A 17,237-nucleotide genomic window follows, 5' to 3' on the forward strand; every position below is an offset into this window, starting at 1 on the left:
TCTGTAGTTGCAGATGGGTGAGGGTTTTGGGTCCTTACCATCCCCCCTCTACCCTCTTGTCTCCCCCACAGCTGTGGAGTCTGTTTTTCCTGCTGTATATTTACATTAGCCCTACATTAGTTGTGTCAATATGCCATGAAACATTCAAACAAGATTTACATTTGCAGGTCCCATGTTTGGTGCATGATGCTCTGTACATACATTTGTGATTGTTGTTTTTACTAAATGTAAACAGTTTGAGGCTTTATAAATGGTATGATAAATATTAGACTTTATGCTGTTCATTAAGCTGAGGCTGAAACGATGTATCACAGGTTCCTTGGCATTCCATTTCTACTTGTGATTTTGGGCCTAGCCCATGGTGAAGAAGATGCAGGTATGACATAATATATTTTTTAGGAACCATGAAGTCAAGATTTCCAAGACTAATTTTTGTTCCTGAGCTGCTTAACTGCTTCAGTCCTCTCATACTTCCTAATCACAATGTAGTAGGGCCATCACAGGTCAGTATACAGGAAGCAGGGCCAGAACTAGGGGTAGGAAGAAGAGGCATGTGCAATGGTGGGGGACTCTGGACTCCTACCTCTTCTGTTACTTACCCTTAATTCAGGTCCTTGTCTCCCCTACCTCCTACTTGTTATCCTACCACTCACCTGTAAACTCCTCCTGCCTGCTAGTCAATGTATACCGGCTTGGCCTAGTGCTGAGAGGAAAAAATAACAGTCTGCCCCTTAAATCTAGGCAACCATCTGTGTGCAAAAAGAGACAGTGGCTAGCAGGTTGTGTATATAACAGCTCAGCCTTTATATGCAGGAGAGCAAGCTTTATGGTATAGGGAATTAATTTTTCACATAACACATTTTGAGCATAATGTAATGAAAGGTAGCATCCACTGGTCAGCTGTTTGAAGACATACATTTGATAGGTTGCTGTGTGTTACGAGGCCTGGGCAAAATTGAGAAAAATTCAAATATTGCATTATAGTGAATGAAAAATTATTGAATTCCATTGTTCAGAAGTTTGAAACTTGCATACAGCTGAATGTGGGGTGGCCAATTTGATAATTTTTGGATCCAAGGGTTTTTCCTAAACAAAAGGTTTTAATTGCTGGATTTTTTCATTGAAATAAATCTTGAAAAAGTGAATTTGAAAATATTCAAATTCACAATTTTCCCATGATTTGCAGAAAAACTCCATTTGAATTTTAATAAATTTGCCTATTTGTGCTACCTTATTACTTTGGGTGCTTAAAGTCTCTTCTTTTACTCTCTTCTATTTAAAAATTCAAAATTGAGAAGTTTTTACAAATTTGAGTTACTGAAAGCTTGAATATTCAAGATTTGTTAAGCAAAAAACCCCTTGGTCTTGGTATTCAAAATTTAATTCAAGATTTCTAGATTAAATATCGTAATCTGGTTTACTGAGAACGAAGGGTAGAATGCGATTTCACAGTGATTAGGTTATTTTTTCACATTTTAAAGCAATCTAGTTTTTGAGTTTCACGTTTGGATAAGGCTGAATGTGTGGTGGCTGATTTGACTGTTTTTGAATCTGAGGTTTTTCTAAACCCCTTGAATAAGCTCAATCAAACTTTTTACGTGATTGAGTTCTTTCTGTCTCTTGACTGCTACAATAAGCATATCCTATTCTACTCCATAGAAATTCACAAGGTTCTCTCTCAATAAGGTTTGAGAAGTTTTTGCACATTTGAGATTTTTTAAACAAAAAATCCCCACAATCTTGGAATTCAAAATTCAATTCAAGATTTCTAGATGAATTATCATAATTTGGCTCATTGAGAAAAAGGGTAAAATGCGATTTCACAGTAATTAGGTTATTTTTTAACATTTTAACACAATCTAGTTTTTGAGTTTCAAGTTTGGATACTGCTGAATGTGGAGAGGCTGATCTGATAATTTTTGAATCAGATTTTTTTCCTAGACCCCTTGAATAAGCTCAGTCAAGCTTTTTACTTTCTGTCTCTTGACTGCTACAATAAGCATATCATATTCACTTCTATAGAAGTTCACAAGGTTTTAGTTGCTGAAATTGTTCAATTAAATATATCTTGAAAATTTGAGGTAGGAAAAAATGACTTTCAAAATAAACAAATTCACAATATTTTTCCATGATTTACTCGAAGTGCAGAAAAACCTAATATGAATTTTAATAAATGTGCCCCTTGTGCTACCTAATTACCTTTGCGTGCTTTCTTTTCTTACTCGCATTTTAAAGCAATCAAGTTTCTGATTTTCACGTTTTTTCTTAAATAAACACACATTTGAGATTTTTTCAAATTAGAATTTGATATATGTGCCTTTCCATTACTATAAAAAACAGTTGGATACCACACTTGGCACACATATGTGTAGACTAACAAATGTAATTAAGGTAGTGCCATTGCATCACTCCTAACTGTGTGAAAGTGTATCCTTGTTGTGGATGGAAATCGCATACATGATTTATTGCTTTGTACCTCTATTTGTTTTCTCTTATCAAACAAATTTGTACAGAACTTGCAAGAATCTAGTAAGCTATATGGTCCTGTGGACTGGAGCACACTGACCAATATAAAATCCCCTGGTCGGGATATAACCTTTGGTAAAAGCTTCCATAATTTGAAAACACTCAGGACTATGAAATTGATTTTTTTTTAATTTTGTGCAGGACTACAGCCTGTTAATACATTGAAGGGAAGTGGAAATGCAGTTATTGAAAAAACAGTGATTTTACCTGAAAGCCCACCATTAAATGCTGTAGAAGGAAAATTGGAGGTTGCACCTCCATCTGATGGAGCAGATGTGGGCGTTGAAGAAAAACCTTGGCACAGAGGTAGACATGGCCATAAAAAGATAAAAGAAGGCAAACAGAAAGGAAGATGGCATAGTAAAAAAGGTCATCGACGTAAACATAAAGGCAGAAAGCATGGCAAAAAGGGGAAACATTGTAAATCTGAAGGTGATCACAAGAAGCAGGAGAAACCTGAGTAGCGAAAAGTAAGTGACCCTTACTGTCTTGGTAATGTCTTGATAATGTGTATATATATATATATATATATATATATATAGATATATATATATATATATATATATATCTATATATATGTATATATATATATATATATATATGATTTTAAGTTTTTGAAAGTAAATTGGCTTCAGTTACACACTGTAGGAATTGTGACATTAAGACATACTGCTCTGGAAATACATGTACACTATATCTGTGCATAAACAAATCTCATAGTTATGTTTTTTTCTCTCTTTTAGGGTCTTGCTGGCTTCAGGGTGACAAGTGATTCCACCCCTTACTGCATTTTGTTAACATTATTTTATGTACAAGAAAAGTTATACCTATAATCACCAGTCCTTCAGGATTGGGATTCATTGCTTCTCTTCCAGGTTAATGGGGAGAAATGCTTTGCCTTGCATGTTGGCACTGAGCTGCAAGTTTTAACATGATTATAGCTTCCTTTTCTAGATTATGTAGCTTTGATTGCCATGGCAACATTTTTAGAAGATACAGTCACACAGACAGTAAATATAGCTATTGAGCATAGACCGCATCAACAGCCTAATGTAACCTTGGATCACAATTAAGTGGACAAATATCCCAAGGATCTGTCTGCCAAACCCACTTGAGTGGGTAAATTGAGCTTATCCAAATAGTTCAACCTAGGCTCAAAGATTGAATCACATGGAGGTCCCAATCATAGTTGTTGGGAATAGACTACATCAAAAGCCCAATGTAACCTTGACTAGTGGAATTTACTACCCTGTCCAATCAGTATCAGAAGTATCCCAGATAGATATCAACATATCTCATCCGATGGGTGACAATTTGGAAACCACTGTTCTTGAGCGACTAACCTAATAGAGGGTATGGAAAATTTATCAATATAGCATGGCCAAGTTGGCATGGTTTACATTACAGAAAAAGCTTTTATGGGGATGTGATGGCTGGTTATGGATATACCTGTACCTATACTTGACACAGTGTAACTGTATCTTCTTTAAAGGCTGCTGTTGTTTTGAAAACCATTTAAAAGCTGAGTTTTAGGGCCTTTTTTTAATCATAAAATAATAATTAATATGCAGTTAATAATAATTAATATGCAGTTAATAATAATTAATATGCAGTTAATAATAATTAATATGCAGCATGTCAACCAATGATTTAATGTATAACATTTAATAATATGATTTAATAATATGATGAATAATAAACAAACATCTAACTTACCAGTGTTGTCTCTATTTATTTTTTTATGGCAACCTGTGATGTTGACAGCAGTGTAGGACCCCGCACACCCTATAGGAAATTGAGAGGCGCCTGGTGCACAGTGGTAGAGGATCGGCAACCTCACGGCAGGATAGAGTTAGTGATATCCAAAGGCACACAGGTCTACAGGAATTCTTCCAAAATTCTTTATTTACGGAATTGCAAATGCAACGTTTCGGGGAACAAATCCCCTTTGTCAAGTCATGCTTGACAAAGGGGATTTGTTTCCCGAAACGTTGCATTTGCAATTCCGTAAATAAAGAATTTTGGAAGAATTCCTGTAGACCTGTGTGCCTTTGGATATCACTAACTCTAACCTGTGATGTTGGCCATGAGTTAAAGACAATATTGAAATACTATGTATCCCCCTTTAAAGGAAAGATCAAATCTTCTCATTTGCTGTTCTCAAATCTTTTTAAGAGATGATGAAAAACAATACACTGCATGTTACCTGATTTATTTGTACATAATTCATGCATATGTTTGGGCATTCTGCAACTTGCATTTGTGCTTATTGTTAATCTCAGCCAATTACCATCTGAATTTCATAGGCAGCCTGCAGGGATGAGGTTGTAGTACTCAAGTAGATACGATTGTGCCACATTATCCCTTTAGAACTAGATGCCAATAACTCAAATTGTGTAGCTCACCCATTCAACTAGGAAAACAGAGTTTCCTTTGCCAAACTTTACAGTTAGCATAAGTAAGCCCTTGCCATAATTACAGGGATTCTGTCATGGTTTTTATGGTATAGTTGAGGTAGTGTCTTCAAATAGTAAATGGTAAATAACTACATCAGAGAAGAGGCCTCAGCACGGGGAGTGGACAAACTCAAAAATCTTTGGAGCAGGCACTCAATAAAGGCAATCTTCCACCAGGCAGTTGAATCAAAGTGAAATGGTATATTGTGTACACAGCCTTACACGCTTCGTGTTACAAACACTTAGTCATAGTTTTTATTACTAAAATACCCTGTGTACATTGTAAATAATTCTACCATTTAAAATGTTATTATCTTTGTAGTTGTAATATTGGTGTGTAGGCAGACATCTCAGATATTTGTGCCTGGTCATGTTCTTTCAGAAAGAGACAATACTTCAGAATCGAATTTATCTCAGATAAGCTATTATTTATCCTACTCAATGTAACTGAAGGAATTGTGACTTGGGTTAATTGGACTTTGGATTTTTACTATTGAGTGCCATCCTCATATCTACCACTAGGGCATGGGGGCATTTTTAGCAATGCAGGTGTCAGGGAGCTGTTACAGTATCTTCCTTTGGTTCTTTTGATCGACTGCTGTGTGTGTGTTTGAGGGGGGGGTGCTGTTATCACTATAATATGTAGGTAGTAAAGGGTGACTGAAGTTTATCAGAGTACAAGTCACATGACTGAGGGCACCTGGGAAGCTAACAACATTTCTAGCCCCGTGTCAGATTTTAATGCAGGATCCTGCTGGAGGAGATATAAATAAAGGAACAGACAGAGATGACCCGTAACTTTGCACCACCCCACACAATATTTAACATTTGACAAGAGGTCTGTATACAAGAATAAATAAAACTTAACCTTTAATAAATTCCTTAAAAATGTCCAGAATTTAGTGCAAGATTAAAAATTGTTAGTAACAGGTTTGCAATTGACCAAATGGCGGGTCAGTATCGGCTCAAAAATTGTTGTAGCCGTGGCGTTTGGGTGTAAGTCAAAGAGGTGGGGGATCAAAAAAAACCCGGTATGTCCAGGTGAAACCACACCATATTAAACAACAAATTGAAGTACCGGAAAAGGACAAGGGGTGCCGGGAGGCCACTCAATCAAAGACAACAATTCTCTATTGGTCCTTTCGCCCACCTGGGTGTCCCTTCCCACCAAGAAGATGCACCAAAATGGTACACAAAATTCCAGATAAACTGGTTACAGGAGGTATGATTCAATTAGCGCCAGCATTTCACCCGCCTGGGTGTCCTTCCCCACCAAGACCATGCACCAAATGGTACACAAAATTCCAGATAAACTGGTTACAGAAAGTATGTTTCCATTAGCGTCCGCATCCAGTAATTAATCAAAATGGTTGTGTGGCAAACACCAAAATGGTGAATGAAATTCCAGTTATCTGGTTAAATAATTAGCTTGAATGCAGCATAAAATCCCCGAGATCGATTCCCCAAACCAACTCTTTCACCCACTTTCAGCTGCCCACCCGTCCAGCATCAGAGAGGTCTTTTGTGCAAACCCTGCCTAACTAAATCTAAAAATGCGCCTAAACTGATGGTTGGTGCTCCCTGCTATCCATATATTCCTGCTGGAGGAGTGCTATTAACTAATGCATTTTGTAAAAAGCATGTTTACCTATGGCAGAATCCCTTTAAAGAGGGCTCAGAATGTTTTCTGTAGTGCAGGGCAAGGACCTGCCATGGTATACTTATAGCCCAGCTCAGACAACCTGGTCCATAAGCTGCACTATTAATAGGCAGGAAGAAATGATATTCAATTAAATAGGCAACTGGAAAGGCCAAAAATAATTTTTTCAGAAGTGTGTATACTCCATCTCAAACCTGTCAAGGTCATGTAGAAGTCAATGGCAGATGTTACTGAAGATGTTTCTTGATATCGTGATCCACTCTGGTTTTAATCCAAGAAGCTGATAAAGTCAAGATTTTGCGGCAACAATTCTATAAAGTCAAGTTTTCGGAGAGTCAATTGTATGATTTGTTTTTTCACTCCAACTTCTTCAAGAAGAATTATTGATAAATGACGTAAATTCATGGATGGGAATTAGGTCGACTTTGTTTTAATAAAAAAAATGAGATTAATTTGAGTTTTGGTAAATAAGCACCCTAATCACTGAACCTCAATGGATCGCTACTTTTTAATGAATTAATCTACCATCTCTTCCTCTTTTGATGACACTGATAATTTCTGATCTTTAATATATTTATTTTCTCTAGATCAATTGTCCTAAGGTTTTGTCATTTTAAAATAAAAGTTATTTGGTGTGATATTTAAATTTTAGGAAAATAAGTTTCAATTAGATCTAATGAGTTTATTAAACAGCAGTGATTGATGGACCCCCTATTCTTTAACAGCTGCTATTTAAATAGGACAAGTTTTAAATGCAAGTCACAATATTCTAACCAGGATATGTTCATCAAACAGGCCTCCTTAACATGTTAATCCTGAGGTTAATATCAACAACTAAAATTATTAAATCAACAAGTGTATGAGAACTCATTTAAACATATGATCCTGCTAGGGAGGCAGATAAATGGGCGAATATCAAATTGAAATATCAAATATCTAATCTAATAATCTGAGAGTAAGAGAATGTGTAGCCTAGTCATTGTAGTATCAGATCAACCTGCTGCCTAAAAAGCACTCCCTTAGATGTACTGTATAGTATAAGTCTCATTGTGTAGAACTAAAGTTTCCTTTGCGATAAAAAATGTGGTATGTATTACAGTTCTTCAATAGCTCCATAACAGGTCTCCAACGTCTGAGCTACTAAGTACACACAGGACCAGAGTTGTAAAAATTGCCTATTTAATGCCTATTTAAGTGCTGCAGCTATAATTTACTATATAAAAGAGACAGATACACTTCAGGAAATGGTGCTCAATGTATAGTAGTCAAAATTAATCTAATGTTTATTATTATAAACAGTTTGATGAGGTTATTATGAGAGAATGTGTTGGTACGTGCCTGGAGGAAACCCAAGGGAAGAACAAACAGGATATTTTTTAAGAGCGCAATTTTTCTTTGTCTGCTCTTTAAGGTCTAGATTGGAACTCAACTTCTGTTATATCTTCCTATCAGGCCCAGAAAAAGGACAGACTTCTATTATCTACCAATTCATATCTGTGGTAAAATCTTTGATTGCCAGATTGTGAAAATCAGTTGCACCCCCTCCCTCTCCTAATTACTTTGGAAAGTAGAGCACAATATGTTTTAGGCTGAACAGCTAGATGCCAAACAGATATGGTGGCCCACAACTCAGCCATATGGGAGTCCTGGAGACACATGGAGATACTTGGAGGTACTTAAATTGTGTCATACCTTGCTGTATCCTACTGGAGGCCCAGGTTTGCCTTGAAACTCTATGAAACATGTCCAATGCATTTTTTTCATTCTGTATATTGGTATGTGAAGCTCCATTCTGTTCTTTTCCCCTTCAGACCTTCCTTTGCTAACTCCTCTTAGCTAACTCCCCTTAGCTTCCCATCCTCATCTCACGAAAAGCTCACTTACACTTGACTAATGCTTATTTGTTGCTGTACATAATTTCTGTTCATTTTTGGAAAACTTACTAAAACTCCATTTCACCTTGTACTTGGCTGAGCACTTGGTTGCCTGCTTGTTAGTGTTCTTTGCCTATTGCTGCAGGAATCCAGGAATTTCATAACATTTAGGGTGTTATGTTGACCACTTCTGGCCACCAGGGGAAAAACCTGAAGCTCAGTCTCACCTTAGATCATTTTAATCCAGCAAGTGCAAGAAAGTCCATTCAGTTTCTCATTAATGCATGACCACATTGCACATACTGATGGGTTACTGCTCCTGAGAAAACGTATGTAATGTAAGGTATCCAAAACCCAGAACTAACACCAAAGTCCTGGTCATGGCTTACTCGTCTGCCTATAAAAGCTGCCTTTTGCTTCAGGAGGAGCCCTCCGCTACTCAGATGTCTCCAGGTCTTAACTTAAGAGGACCAAGGAGAGAGTTCTGGGCAGGCAAGGGAACCAAACGTATACAGAAGGGACAGGAGAGCATGTAGTGTAGTCATGGAACAAGCCAGGTCAATACCAGACAGACAGTGCAGTACAAAATCAGGAAGCAGAATCAAAGTCAAATGGGGGTCAAATACACCAGTAGTGCAGTGCAGAATCGTGATCAGAGAGAATGGTCATAAAAAGGCAAGGGTCCATTTCCTATATTTCATCTCTGATCTTCAAATACATTCCTTCATGCAACCTTTGCTCTGCTTCTGACCTTTGCCTCGCTTCTCCTCTCATCACTTCTGCCCATTCTCATCTACAAGACTTCTCTCGGGCTTCTGCTTTTCTCTAGAACTCTCTTTCACAAGCTGTCAGACTTTCTCCTTTTTTCCAAACTTTCAAGCGCTCCTTAAAGACCCACCTTTTTAAAGAAGCTTTTTCAATGTACCTTAATTAATCATTGCTGTATCACAAATCACAAAATTGTTTCTAAAATCCTAATGTCTCAATTGTACCCTAACCTTTAGTTTGTAAACTCTAAATTGTAGGGCCCTCTAATCCTATTGTACTCTGTAACCCTTGTTTGTTATCCACCATTTATTCCCTGATTGATATAACTAAGGTAAAGCACCGTGTGTCTGGTCGGCGCTATATAAATAAATGATGATGAAGGGTCAGGACAAGCAGCAAACTAAGAAGGTCAGGGACAGGCAAGGTCAAAAAAAATTGAACAGACTAGAAATCTCACCCAGACATTATAGAAATAGACCTACATCGGGTGATTGAAAATAGAACATTGCACCATTAAATATTTGAATTATTGCCAAAACCGATGATGACATTCAGAGTGCCAAAGTAAAAGACACTAGAGTCAATCCCACATGTCAAACCCAGAAGCGGCAGTGCACATGGCTGCGTGCCAAGGAGTGCGGCAGGCATCCCCATCAACCCCAATAGGTCACCAGGTACACTCACAACTTAGTTCCCTTTATTACATAACCCCATTACAGTATAGCACTGTTTTTTATGAAACCCATCTTTAAATTCCACCAACTCCATTTGACTCAATCAATAGTCCTAAGTCAAACCAATTCAGAACCTTAACAGTCATGTAACTTATAAAAAGTAACTGATTACAATACATGTTTAAAAATTTTGGGGGCATTTGCTGAAATTGACAGTAAATAAGCCGGTTATGGATCAGATTCTATATTATATTGAGAATTATTGATTTAATTCAATCATATAACCTTGATATGCTGGCTTCCTATGTGGACTCAAATCAGTCAATTTGGAGGGGAAACTTCATCACTAGTTAGGGGGAGGGATATAAATGAGCTGGAGAGAGTGCAGAGACTAAGTGCAACTAAACTGGTTAGAGGGACAGAAGACTTAAATTATGAGGGGAGACTGTCAAGGTTGGGGTTTTTTTCTCTGGAAAAAAGGTGCTTGCGAGGGGACATGATTAGACTTTACAAGTACATTAGAGGACATTATAGAATAGCATTCATAGCAGGGGACCTTTTTACCCATAAAGAGGATCACGTACCAGAGGCCTCCCCTTCAGACTAGAGGAAAAGAAGTTTCATTTAAAGGAACAGAGTAGGGGGTTCTTCACAGTCAGGACAGTGAGGTTGGGGAATGTACTGCCGGGTGATATTGTGATGCTAATTCAGTTAATGACAATAAGAGGGAATTGGATGATTTTTTGGATAGACAATATCAAAGGCTATTGTGATACTAAACTCTATAGTTAGTATAGATATGGGTATATAGAATTTTATTAAAAGTAGGGAGGGGTGTGTGTATGGATGCTGGGTTTTCATTTGGAGGGGTTGAACTCGATGGACCTTGTCTTTTTTCAACCCAATTTAACTATGTAACTATGTAACTTTTGTGAGTGATGCTTTCTGTCTGTAAACAGTATGAGGCTTTTTAAATGGGATGGCAATATTTTAGATTTTATACTGTCAGTGAGCTGGGATAGACATGATGTACAACAGGTTCTTTTGCAGCCTGTTTCTACTGGTGATTTTGGGTCTAGCCCAAGGACAATATCCAGGTAAGTAAACATTTCATGACATTTTTAGGTATTTTTAATTTAATCATCATATATCTTCTTCATAATTATACACGAGGTTCCTCAAATATGAAATTTTTAAAAGAGGGCAAATAAACACTACCTTCACATCTCCTAACTAGGGATGAAGTTTCCCCTCCAAATTGACTGCTTCTTTGTTAATTGCCATAACAGGCAATGGAAAGCTTTTCTTAAATCCCTCTGGCTGCCAGGCTGTGTTTATTTGTAAGCAAGCAAGCTCCAGTCAATAGAGCTTTCATTCCCTCATAAAGTGTTTTTTGGCCATAGAGTAATAAAAGATGAAACTACTAACCCAGAGTGACCAATCATCAGGGAGCATTTACTGGTCAGCTGTTCTGTTAATGTGGGATACAATACCTGGGCAAACTGTGTGTTTTTACAATGTTCCCCTGACTTTAACTATCCAATCCCCTTTTATTACATTCCCATAGTTTGGATATAAACTTTTTACATACTTTCCATTATTTTCGAGCTCTTGGCACCTTGAAAATTACATTAACATTTTATTTCATGCAGGAGTATATCCTGTTAGTACCATTCATGCAGGAGTACCTATGGGCAAACCAGTAACTATGAATGAGGAAATAGTAGAGGTTGCCACTCCATCTACAGGCTTGGAACATTGTCAGCTTTGGCTTTGGGTCAAAGAAAAAGTGGCCTCATAAATTTGGAGGTCACTGGAGATTAAAGGGCATGTAAAGGCAAAAAAATAAAATCCCATTTTTACTTTTTTTAATGAAAAAGAAACCTATCTCTAATATACTTGAATTAAAAATTTTGTACCGTTTTTATAAGAAACCTGACTGTATGCAGTGAAATTCTCCCTTCATTTACTGCTGTGGATAGGAATTGTCAGACGGTCCCTAACTGCTCTGCAGTGAAACAATCATACTTATGAACAGCAGGGGGAGCCCCCGCCTTACTTCCCAGCCATGCAGAACTCAAGCAGCTTTGTTTATGACGATCCCTAAGCAGCACAGATCAGACTGAGCATGTGCACAGTCTTAGTCTTGCAAAGATGTTTAACAAAGTTACAAGATGGTGACCCCCTGTAGCCAACTTTGAAAGCATAAATCATTTGTTTGATTAGACTTGTGGTGCAGTAAGTTCATGCTTATATTTAGAATACAAAATACAGCATTTCCAGCCTTATTCTATTTTAGACTTTACATGCCCTTTAAGCAAACAAGGACATCACACGTAACACAGGAAGCAGGAGAAATAACAGCAGAGAAAAAAATGTAAGTTGCATCTTGTCAAATCAGTGATACATTATATGTTGTCTTGATAACTTTGTATCTCTCCATATAAAAATGTTCACTCTATATATATATATATGAAAACAGCCCATAATGTGCACACCATAAACAGAACCTGGGTGCCAGTACCATCAATTAGTCAAAGTAACAAGAAGAGAGATACTTCGTTTACAGTATTTGCTGTGAAAATTATTATGTAAAGTGTGTTTATTATCTCAAAGTTTCGGTCCCACACAGGACCTTCATCAGGAGTGTAATTATTGTTGGTTGTTCTCTTTATACTCCTGGTTAAGGTCCCTGTGCAGGACTGAAACTTTGAGGTGGAGTAGCTGTACTAACTTGCTCACTTCAATCCCTATTATTTATCACTGGTGATTCATTAACTTCAGCACCTGTATTGATTATTCAGCCTTTGTAAAAACAACCCCTATTATTCTCCATACCTGCTCTGTCTAGAAGCATTTTGGGAGAGTCATACCTCCCCTCTAGGATTTTTCCATTCACTTTGAGAACATATACGCAACATAGTTGGCTAGCTTGAATATATTGCAATATATGGACAAACAATGCTTGTTTTGTTTAAATGATGTATTTTTAGTAGCTTAATGCACAAAATGTCTCAGTTCAGTAATGATAATGGGTTCAGTTACCTCTTGTGTGTAATGTATATTGGTACTCACCTTCTGGGCTTGGCTTTAACTGGGTGCTAACCCCCCCAGAATATATAAGTATAATGAAAGTATTCACGGATTCTGACAAAGATAGGACACCAGCACAATCTGGGGTAAATCAACGCATTTCAATCCTCTTGATGGTTTCCTTTATGCATTAAATATTTTTTCTTTGTCATTTTATATCTATACATTAGTATTAGAACAATCGATCTTATAGTCAAGGCCCTGTACTGCCCCTTTTATATGCTTCACTAGTAGGCTTCAAAAAAGAATGCTTTACAGAGACAGACATAACTTATTATGTGTCATCCTAAGAGCTGCAATGGGAGATACAACTCCCATGAGACAAAACATTGTGGGCAAAAACACAAGATGCTTAAACCTTATTCATCCCCCCCCATGAATGTGCACCCTAGTTTCTTTCTCCAGCAATGCGTAGGCACTATTTTGTTTGGCATTTACAAATTTCATAGTGTCTTTTTTCTTTCTTTTAGGATTTTGCTGGCTTCATGAGGACAAGTCAATCAACCAGCAGCTAAAAAAAATCTTTGCAATTTACTTTATGTGTAATAAAAGTTATTATACCTATAAACATTCAGCCAGATTTTTTTAATGTCAAAATGTTGGAGTAAATATATTTTCCCAGTTTAAATACATATTTCTGCTTCTAAAGTTAGTATATAAAAATGCAAATTAGACCGCACAATTTTTCTGCCCAAATTTGATAATTGGGTGCACGTCTAGTAGCCTATTCGCAATGGCTGCTCCAAGGTATACAAATTTCATCCAAAAAGCATGCTTGACAAAGAGTGGAGTGCCACTCAAAATGTTGCATGATGTTGCTGTCCAAATAAGAATAAAGACGGTTTTATTGAAAAGGGAGTGCTGTCTACTGGATGAAATTTCTAAAGTAAGTATATCCATCAATATGGAGTTGACGACTTAAAAACTTACACCCACAAGATTGAGCTAAGGCTTTTGTTAATTTGGTGTTCTTTTGATTTTTTTTTATGTCACTTAATAACTAATCAGCTGCTTATAGACTTTAAAGGAAAACTTGGCATCATAAGCCAGAGTCTTTCTATTCAATAACATTCCTGTTCATTATTTAGGAACCACTGTCAACCAAGTGAATGATTCAGCCTGAGAGTGAGAGTCATACTTCTATTATATCCTTCCTCCATGAGTACATATACCTCATCAAAAAGTGGATATAGAGAATACATGGGGAAAAAGTGAAGATGGTGTACACAAACACCTTTATGCATAGGCTGGAAACGAAGTACATACTGAATGATCTACAGTTTAGATAAGAGTTTGATGTAAGATCAGTAAATTACAGTACAGGTATGAGATCAGGAAACCCATTATCCAGAATGCCCCGAATTATGTAAAGGTAGTCTCCCATAGGCTCCATTTTATCCAAATAATCTAAATTTTTACAAAGGATTTCCTTTTTCTGTGTAATAATAACAGTAGCTTGTACTTGATCCCAACTTAGATATAATTAATCCTTATTGGAAGCAAAACCAGCCTATTGGATTTATTTAATGTTTACATTATTTTCTAGTTGACTTAAGGTATGGAGAACTAAATTGTAGAAAGATCAATTATATGGAATACCTCAGGTCCAGAGCATTCTGGATAACAGGTCTCATACCTTTAGCTTGATTTCCCGGTCATCTTGGTGGATAAATTTGAGAGTAACAATTTATTGCTGTCTTCACATTCCTATCCACCAGAGGTCACCAAAGGGCTCCCAAAAAATCAGTTCATAGGAATAAACAGGATAGTCTCTATGAATGAATTAGATAGATTTGGTTTCTTCATTTGAATACCTCGGCTGCCCTGGTTTTCGTAATATAATCAGAAATAATCTGGGTTTTTGGGGGACAACTCGGAAAAAAAACCGTATGATTCAGGTGTCAAGTTCGTAAAATTTGTACGATTCAAATTGTTGCATGATTTTGTCGAGACTTTTCCCGCACCAACTTTTTTGGGCGTTAGGTCGAGTTTGTTTTCATAAAAAAATTTGATAAATCCAAATTTTAGTAAATACCCCCCTAGGAGTTAAGATTATGCAACAATTTATTGTTGTCTTCACGTTTCTATCCACCAGAGGTCACCTAAGGGTTTCTAAAAAATCAGTTTATAAGAATAAACAGGATAGTCTGTATAGATGAATTAGATAGATGTGTTTTCTTCATTTGAATACCTCGGCTTCCCTGGATTTCGTAAAATAATATGAAACAGTCTGGGTTTTCGGCGACAACTCGAAAAAAACGTACGATTCAGGTGCCAGATTAGAAAATTTATACGATTCCCGCATCATCTTTTTTGAGCTGATTTTTGATAAATGAGTTAAATTTGTGGATGGGAGTTAGGTTGAATTTGTTTTGACCCCTAGGAATTAAGATTATGCTGTTTTACACTGTTTTACCCATATTTAGGGTTAATATCTGGCTGTTATTTTACCTAAAAAATGATTATTCATGTTATCACTAGGGAAAAATATACAAATGTAATAAGGCCAATATTTATTTAGGAAAAGGTGGCAACCCTAATCCTATGCCACTTAAAACCACACATTTGACAGATCTGACTGGTTTAATATTAATTACCTACTATTTATATTTTTGTTTAGCAGCACAACCTTGTCATATGTAGTAGGTGTAGCTGACCCCATAGACCCCTTTGTTCTCTGTGCATTCTGCCTGGGCTCTAATTAACTAACCCTTTTATAGTAATAATCTGTGAGGAAGACAAGCAACCCCAGGGTTTTTTAAAGACAGATAGTGATCTTATGTGAGAGCATACATTACATGCAAGAAAGCTTATGCACATCTTGGTTCTTCCTCAGAGCTTCATAATAGACACAAAACACAAAAGCTGAATAAAGTCATGTTTTATAACACTGCAGTGCACACAAAGGAGGCATACTGGAAAATAAATGCGGTGGGATGGAGTCCAAAAGACGTCTATCATCCTTTTGTTCAGCAGCCTGAATAATGTATCCAAAATAAAAAATAAAATATCCAATACATTTACAAACTAAAAAAACCTTGAACATCTAAAAGCTCAAAGCAAAGATTTTAGAATTAGAAAAGGAAAGCTACCGTTGACTTCCATGTCACCTTGCCAGATAAATAAGGATTGTATTATTATTATTCAAGGTTTTTAGACTTAAAGGGGAACTATTTCGAAAATGAAATTTTAATATAAGCTTCCTCATACTGAAGTTAGAAATTTTCTAAATACTGTAACACTAATTTGGTTACTGTCTCTTTAAATCACAATTAACCCTTGGCAATCCAGGGGCCCTGAGTCCCTTTTGCGTATGAAAAGTACTGGGAACTGGGATTTACAGTGCAGTGCCTCCACCTAGGGAACACTGAGGAGCACACTAGGACAAATAAAATACACAGTTTGCAAATGAAACAGATATAAATGCACTCCTGCACTGGGGACACATGGGACACTACCTAACTCGCTATTAGGTACCTTACTGTTTCTCCAACACAGTCCTTTTTATTAACAAAGTCCCAATCCTCTGGAAATGGTTAATAACCGCACAATTCAGTTTAAATAGAATGTCCCTTCCCCAGAGCTCTTATATCCCATGAAGTGCTACCTTTCCCAAAAGTACCTCTCCCTTTGGAACTTAGCAGCCGCTCCCACGTAGCAGGTAAATGCACAAGACCTTTCTTCAAGTTGGGGCATCATGTTTGTATCCTTGCCAGTATCCTCCCTTTCTCTGATCCCCTACAAAGTTGTCGCCTGACAAACTTTGCTCCTGTTATTACATTCCCCACCACATTGAAAATAACCCATCAAAAAAACTATGAAACAGGAATAAAATCTCTGCAATTTAACCCTTAAAGGGAGAACTAAAGCCTAATTAAATAAGTAGTTAGAAATGTTGTACATGATGTTTTGGGCTTCTGTACCAGCCCAAGGCAACCACAGCCCTTTAGCAGTAAAGATCTGTGTCTCCAAAGATGCCCCAGTAGCTCCCCATCTTCTTTTCTGCTGATTCACTGCACATGCTCTGTGCTGCTGTCACTTACTGAGCTTAGGGAGCCACTCACAATATACAGTACACATAGAATAGAAATGTCACAATATAAGGCTGATTAGTAATTAATACACATAATTACTACATGGCAGCACAGAAACCGGTGCAATTAGCATCAGAATTTAATAATTAGCA

The 17,237-nt window shown here is 37.0% G+C and overlaps 1 protein-coding gene and 1 long non-coding RNA gene across 2 annotated transcripts; both read left to right on the forward strand.

Moving 5' to 3' along the window:
* Nucleotides 1-294: 294 nt before the first annotated feature.
* Nucleotides 295-3,796, forward strand: LOC121399628 (skin granule protein-like). The gene is made up of 3 exons (XM_041581174.1): nucleotides 295-376; nucleotides 2,668-2,996; nucleotides 3,270-3,796. Exons 1-2 carry the CDS (start codon nucleotides 304-306, stop codon nucleotides 2,988-2,990), a joined length of 396 nt encoding a protein of 131 aa, XP_041437108.1. The 5' UTR covers nucleotides 295-303; the 3' UTR covers nucleotides 2,991-2,996; nucleotides 3,270-3,796.
* A 7,151-nt stretch (nucleotides 3,797-10,947) lies between these two features.
* On the forward strand, nucleotides 10,948-13,919 carry LOC121399629. Its single transcript, XR_005965224.1, has 3 exons — nucleotides 10,948-11,055; nucleotides 12,258-12,335; nucleotides 13,522-13,919. It is a non-coding gene; the product is annotated as an uncharacterized LOC121399629 (long non-coding RNA).
* Nucleotides 13,920-17,237: the final 3,318 nt, after the last annotated feature.

Source organism: Xenopus laevis, chromosome 2L, assembly GCF_017654675.1.
Source record: "Xenopus laevis strain J_2021 chromosome 2L, Xenopus_laevis_v10.1, whole genome shotgun sequence".
Lineage (NCBI taxonomy): Eukaryota > Metazoa > Chordata > Amphibia > Anura > Pipidae > Xenopus > Xenopus laevis.